Source organism: Scardinius erythrophthalmus (genome assembly GCF_964197995.2).
Source record: "Scardinius erythrophthalmus genome assembly, chromosome: 3".
NCBI lineage: Eukaryota > Metazoa > Chordata > Actinopteri > Cypriniformes > Leuciscidae > Scardinius > Scardinius erythrophthalmus.
Genome location: NC_138223.1, coordinates 56,570,571 through 56,578,479, shown reverse-complemented (window position 1 = coordinate 56,578,479; position 7,909 = coordinate 56,570,571). Strand labels below are relative to the sequence as shown.

The following is a 7,909-nucleotide window of genomic DNA, read 5'->3' as shown; positions in this document are numbered from 1 at the left end:
TAATTTCAGAAATGTGTGACACTTCAAATGATGGTCATTGTAATCATAGGGCTTCTCATTGATCTAGCTGTGGATTCTACGTCTACCGGCCGGAAGAACGTGTAGAGAGAGGGAGCGAGAGACCTTGCGTGTGTGTGCTAGTGTGCCTCACGAAGCGCATGTCATTACGTGATGACGTAAAAGAACTGGTGAACCGATTGAAATGAACTGTCCGAAAGAACAGGTTCGCGGAAAAGAACCGGACTTCGCATAACTAGAGTTAAGTTTACCTTATGGATTATAGAACCACTGTCCTTGAAGAGCATGCCATTTTTAGCCTTGTCAATGAAATCCAAATGATCAAATCAATTACAAAAAAAAACTTTTTAAAAGTATTTCATGTAGGCACACACATACATCAAGAATTAGCGTATGAATCTCAACAATGGTGACAAACATATCAACTCTGAACATAAGCTCATTATTTATTCATGCAGCAATGCATGATGGGAGCCATTCATTTTTTTTAATTGGTGGCACCCAGAATGCACTGCAACATGCTTTATAATTGTCACCATTGTTGAAATTCACAGGCTGACTCATGATGTCTGTGTCTACAAGCAATATAAAGTGTCCTTGTATGTGAACAAGTTTTAAGAGATTATTTGGATTACATTGTAAAAGTTAAAAGTAGTATTCTTTTCAAGGACAGTGGTGCTATAATTACTAAAGTAAATCGAACTCATATATTGGGTTCTATATGAGTTCAGTGATTCAGATTAATTGGTTCGGAAATAATGATTATGTTGAAACACAACCAACACCATCAGATCACCTTTTCGCTCTGTTCTTCTGGCTGTTATAACTCAGATACAATAGCCAAACCAAATCTAAAGTAAATGATTTAAGGGTCAAGAGCCCAACTAAAGCAAACACTGATCTCCATAATGGTAACTTACCAATTACATTTTCTCCTTCAGTGATTCTGCTTGTTAACATCAGGTGTCTTCAATAATGCTCAATCATCACACAATTAATCACTTAATTATCTCATTAACTTTGACACTGCTTCAGTGTTACTTATAACACCCTGAGTGTGGACTCATATAAACACTGAGAGTGTTAATGTAACACTGGGGATTTTGCTGTGTAAGGAGAATGCAGAAGACAAAAGGTAGGCAAAATAAAAAGTGAATCCCCAGAAACAGTCCCACAGATCCAGCCCTAAACCCCATCTCTGCAATAATAATTAATAAAGGCTGGTTTCTAAAGTACTTCTTCCTGTCTCTATAAATGTGGGCTGCATGTGGGCCATAACAATGTTGCTATGTGGGGTGCGTCTCATTTTTATGTATGAATCCTTGCTTCCTTTCCTTGCATCTTAGCAAGGAAAGCGTCACAAGTCATTAGTAATTTGATGGCAAGTATTACAGGAGAAACAAGAAAGTATTTACAAATATGTTTACTAGGTATTATTAAAAGTACAATGAGAGATTAATACAACTTCAGTACAATATAAATGAGCCACTGTGCTTTTGTTGTAGGTGTTGCTTTGCTGATGTCAGTCAGAAGAATGGCTCCTCTTTCTATGATCTTTCTGCTCATGATTCACGGTGAGTGGCTTCAACACTTCAGAAACTCTCAAAGGATTTTGCAATTTGTGTACAGATGTTTTTCCAGTATCTTTGATGCACAGGCTAATTCATTCAGTCTGAATTCTGTGTTTCAGGGGTTTCTAGTGGTGATTGGAATGTGAGTTACAGTCCTTCACACATCTGTGCACTAAAGGACTCAACAGTGATCGTGAGATGCACTTATACATACCCTACTGGACATCAGATCGAGAAAGCGTTCTGGACCAAAACACTGGTAATAGATCATGTCGAGCCTCCAGATCTGTCTAATGACACTGAATACAGTCAGAGGCTTCAGTATCTGGGAGATAAACAGCAGAACTGCACCGTCAGACTGAGTCATGTGACACAGAAGGATGAAGACGAGTACTATTTCAGATTCATCACTAATATAACAGAAGGAAGATGGATTGGCGCTTCAGGAGTGACTCTGACTGTCACAGATGACTTTGGTGAGGTTTATCTCTTCTTCTGTGCATTATGTTGAATAATAATCAGTGTATTGCACTAGATATAATGTGTACACAGCAAAATCCCCAGTGTTAAATTAACACTCCTCAGTGTTCATATGTGTCCACACTAGGGATGGGCGATATATCGCACGATATTGTTATGCGCGTCTCATCAGTAAAGCCGGTTCCTTGATTAGTAGTAAATCGCCATCACCTGCTTTCAGATGGAGCGGCATTTACTACAAAGAGCCGTAGTTAACTGACAAGCTGAGCCATATCGCATTAATATCACGGACGTATCGCCAGCCATAATTAATGTGATATGGTTCAGCTTGTCAGTTAACTACGGCTCTTTGTACACAGCAAAAACTCCAGTGTTAATTTAACTCTCCTGGGAGTGTATATGAGTCCACACTCAAGAGTGTTGAAGTTAATGAGATAATTAAGTGATTAATTTAGTGATGATTGAACATTATTGAAGACACCTGATGTTAACAAGCAGAATCACTGAAGGAGAAAATCACAAATTGTAAGTTACCATTATAGTGATGGGTAGTTGCTTTAGTTGGACTCTTGACCCTTTTATGTGTACTTTAGATTTTGTTTGTCTGCTGTATCTGAGTTATAACTACCAGAGGAACAAAGAATAAAGTGATCTGATGGTGCTTGTTATATAATGACAATCATCATTTGAGCTTGATCACTGAACTTCTTATTTGCTTATTTCTGACTTAAATTTATGTTGTTGACCACAGAGTAACTGTGATTCTGCATAACTATTCAGAGTTTTTGATGTAATATAAAAGATTTCTTAAAAGTTGTTTAAAAAAATATATATATTTTAGGCACACACAGATGTCAAGATTCAGTCTATGCATCTCAACAATGGTGACGAGCAGAATATTCAATTACAAAAAGTAAATTACATAGACAATTCAGATCATAATTTATTCATACCGCAATGCATGATGGTAGCCATTAATGAGTTGTGATTGGTGGCAGCCACTGCAATATGCTTTATTATTGTCACCATTGTTGAGATTCACAGGCTGATTATTGATGTCTGTGTTTCAAAAAAATGTTTTAAAGTATTTTGATCAGAACAATGTTTATTAAATATTATGGGTTAAAAGAAATATACTGAAAATCATGCTGTAGACTCACAAAGCTGCTGCTAACAAGGTAAACCAAACTATCTCAATAAGTTTCATTTTTCAGATCACAGCATGATTATGTCAAAACATAACCAACACTATCAGATCACACTTTTGTTTGTTCATTTGACTGTTATAAATCAATAACAGCAGACAAACAAAATTTAAAGTGAATGTATAAGGGTCAAGAGCCCAACAAAAGCAAACACTGATCGCCAAAACGGTGGCTTACAATTTGTGATTTTCTCCTTCAGTGATTCTGCTTGTTAACATCAGGTGTCTTCAATAATAGTCAATCAACACTAAATTAATCACTTAATTATCTCATTAACTTTAACACTCTTGAGTGTTAATTTAACACTTGAGTTTTTGCTGTGTAGTAAATGCCGCTCCATCTGAAAGCAGGTGATGGTGATTTACTACTAATCAAGGAACCGGCTTTACTGATGAGATGCGCATAACAATATCGTGCGATATATCGCCCAGCCCTAGTGTGGACACATATGTACACTGAGGAGTGTTAATTTAACACTGGGGATTTTGCTGTGTGTGCAGCACTAGATATAATGTGTGTGTTGTGTTCAGATCTTCAGGTGGAGTCTCCTGAGAGAGTGACAGAGGGAGATTCAGTCAATCTGACGTGTAAAAGCAACTGCGTAAAAGCAACATTCATCTGGTACAGAAACTCACAGAGGATATTAACTGAGAGTAAATACAGTAACAAACTCATCCTCGATCCAGTCAGAAGAGAGGATTTAGGCAGATATAGCTGTGCTGTAGACGGACAAACTCACATCTCTCCTGCTGTTTATCTCAATGTCATGTGTGAGTATGAATTCAGTCAAACATTAATATATATAGTAACAAATGTGCTTTATAAACTCAAAGTTGGTACAGTCTGAGGAAAACTAATATTAACAAAATGAAAAGGTCAAGAGCCCAACTAAAGCAAACACAAATCACCATAATGGTAACTTGAAACAAAAAAACATAAAACATTACCGTCTAAACTTCTGTTGAATCTCAAGAACTTTTGTCGATGTATGACAGAAATAAAGTCAAACTGGTAAAAACAAGTGCTATAATGTGTAATGGCTCGAAGTCAGTTGTAGTTCTCGTGTTTCTCTTTTTTCTGTTATTGTTTTTTCTCTTTCCTTCAGTGATTCTGCTTATTAACATCAGGTGTCACCACTAATAGCCAATCATCACTTAATTAATCACTTAATTATCTCATTAACTTCAACACTGCCTCAGTGTTCATTTTTACCCCCTGTAGTTGGACATAGGGCTGGGCGATATATCGCACGATATTGTTATGCGCATCTCGTCAGTAAAGCCGGTTCCTTGATTAGTAGTAAATCGCCATCACCTGCTTTCAGATGGAGCGGCATTTACTACAAAGAGCCGTAGTTAACTGACAAGCTGAGCCATATCGCATTAATATCGCGGACGTATCGCCAGCGATATTTAATGCGATATGGCTCAGCTTGTCAGTTAACTACGGCTCTTTGTACACAGCGAAACATCCAGTGTTAAATTAACACTCCTGGGAGTGTATGAGTCCACACTCAAGAGTGTTTAAGTTAATGAGATAACTAAGTGATTAATTTAGTGATGATTGACTATTATTGAAGACACCTGATGTTAACAAGCAGAATCACAGAAGGAGAAAATCACAAATTGTAAGTTACCATTGTGGTGATGGGTATTTGCTTTAGTTGGTCTCTTGAGCCTTATGTGTTTAATTTAGACTTTGTTTGTCTGCTGTATCAGAGTTATAACTGCCAGATTAGCAAAGAAAAAAAGTGTTTTGATGGTGTTGGTTATATTATGACATTCATCATTTGAACTTTATCACTGAACTCATTAAGATACTTCTTTCTGACTTCGATGTATGTTGTTTGTTGCAGCATTACTGTGAATCTCCCTAAATGCACAGAATTTTTAATATAATATAAGATACTGAATAATCGTAAGCTGAAGAATCACAAAACTGCAGCTAACAAATCAAACCAAACTATCTCAATAAGTTTTCTTTTTCAGATCACAGCATGATTATGTCAAAACATAACCAATACTACCAGATCGCACTTTACTTTGTTCATTTAACTGATATAAATCAATAACAGCAGACAAACAACAGTAAAAATTAAAGTAAACATATAATGGTCTAGAGTCCAACTAAAGCAAACACCCATCACCTTAATGGTAACTTACAATTTGTGATTTTCTTCTTCAGTGATTCTGCTTGCTAACATCAGGTGTCTTCAATAATGCTCAATAATCACTAAATTAATCACTTAATTATCTCATTACCTTTAACAGTCTTGAGTGTTAATTTAACACTCTTATTTTAACACTTTACACTCTTGAGTGTGGACTCATATACACTTACAGCCCCAGGCAACACATTCGCCCCATGAGTGTTAATTTAACACCGCTCCATCTGAAAGCAGGTGATGGCGATTTACTACTAATCAAGGGAACCGGCTTTACTGATGAGATGCGCCTAACAATATCGCGCGATATATCGCCCAGCCCTAGTTGGACACATATGTACTAGGGCTGGGCGATTTAAATCGCGATATTGTTATGCGCATCTCTTCAGTAAAGCCGGTTCCTTGATTAGTAGTAAATCGCCATCACCTGCTTTCAGATGGAGCGGCATTTACTACAAAGAGCCGTAGTTAACTGACAAGCTGAGCCATATCGCATTAATATCGCGGACGTATCGCCAGCGATATTTAATGCGATATGGCTCAGATTGTCAGTTAACTACGGCTCTTTGTACACACTCAAGAGTGTTTAAGATGAGATAATTGCATGAGATAATTAAGTGATTAATTTAGTGATTGAACATTATTGAAGACACCTGATGTTAACAAGCAGAATCACTGAAGGAGAAAATCACAAATTGTAAGTTACCATTATGATGATCAATGGTTGCTTTAGTTGGTCTCTAGACCATTATATGTTTACTTTAAATTGTGTTTGGCTGTTATATCTGAATTATAATTGCCAGTTGAACAAAGAAAAAAAGTGAGCTGATGATGTTGGTTATATTATGACAATCACCATTTGAACTTGATCACTGAACTCATTAAAATCCTTCTTTCTGACTTTGATTTATGTTGTTAGTTGCAGCATAACTATAAATCTGCATAAATGCCCAGAAATTTTATATAATATAAAGAATTCTGTAAAAGTTGTTTAAAAAAAAAAAACATTATTTTAGGCACACACAGACGTCAAGATTCAGACTATGCATCTCAACAATGGTGAGGAGCAGAATATTCAATTAGGAAAAGTAAATTACATAGACAATTCAGATCATAATTTAGTCATACCGCAATGCATGATGGGAGCCATTAATGAGTTGTGATTGGTGGCAGCCACTGCAACATGCTTTATTATTGTCACCATTGTTGAGATTCACAGGCTGATTATTGATGTCTGTGTTTTAAATGAATTTATTTGAATGTCTTTTGATCAGAACAATGTTTATAAAATATTTTGAATTATAAGTAAAGTACTGATAATCATAGGCTGAATAATCACAAAACTGCTGCTAGTAAGTTAAAGCAAACTATTTTAATAAGTTTCCTTTTTAAGATAATAGCATGATTATGTCAATACTTCACCAACACTATAAGATAACATTTTACTTTGTTCATTTAACTGTTATAAATCAATAACAGCAGACAAACAGTAATATTAACATAAGCACATAATGGTCTAGAGCCCAACTAAAAAGCAAACACCCATCACCTTAATGGTAACTTATAATTTGTGATTTTCTCCTTCAGTGATTCTGCTTGTTAACATCAGGTGTCTTCAATAATGCTCAATCATCACTAAATGAATCACTTAATTATCTCATCAGCCCTAAATGCCGCTCCATCTGAAAGCAGGTGATGGTGATTTACTACTAATCAAGGAACCGGCTTTACTGACGAGATGCGCATAACAATATCGCGATTTAAATCGCCCAGCACTAATACTGAGGAGTGTTAATTTAACACTGGGGATTTTGCTGTGTAGATTTATATTTATTGCAAATAAATGTCATTATGAATTCAAACAGTGTGATGACATGGTTTCTTAAACTCTACTGTAGTACAAACTGTTTTAAATTGCAAAAAACAACTAAAAATAACCCATTTTCTTCTAGATCCTCCACAGTACACTTTTGTTGGGGTGAGTCCATCTGGTGTAATAGTGGAGGGAGATTCAGTGACTCTGAGTTGCAGCAGTGATTCAAACCCTCCTGCAGAAATCAGCTGGATTAAAGGAGGAACGATTGTAGGATCTGGAAGAATCTTCAACATCTCAAAGATCAGCTCTGGTGACAGTGGAGAATACAAGTGCAAGTCCACCAATGAACATGGGGAGAAATACTCTGATGCTGTGACTTTAAACGTCATGTGTAAGTTTAAAATAAAACACAAGATGCTCTAGAACATTCCAGTATGTCTATTATGATATCAGTAAATATTAGTAGCACAAAAAATGGTTCATGATCTTTGCCACAATAAGTTTGGTAATAATTTTTAGACCCTCCCAGGAATGTCTCACCCAGCGGGCACCTTGACGTCAATTTGACAACAAATAGTCAAGATGTTGACCTAGGGCTGGGCGATATATCGCGCGATATTGTTATGCGCATCTCGTCAGTAAAGCCGGTTCCTTG

At 36.4% G+C, this 7,909-nt stretch overlaps 1 protein-coding gene across 1 annotated transcript; it reads left to right on the top strand.

The window, feature by feature from the left end:
- Positions 1-1,552: 1,552 nt before the first annotated feature.
- On the top strand, positions 1,553-7,677 carry LOC308687974 (sialoadhesin-like; the record flags this gene model as incomplete). The annotated part of the gene is made up of 4 exons (XM_081360791.1): positions 1,553-1,592; positions 1,709-2,065; positions 3,805-4,044; positions 7,391-7,677. 4 exons carry the CDS (start codon positions 1,553-1,555, stop codon positions 7,675-7,677), a joined length of 924 nt encoding a protein of 307 aa, XP_081216917.1.
- Positions 7,678-7,909: the final 232 nt, after the last annotated feature.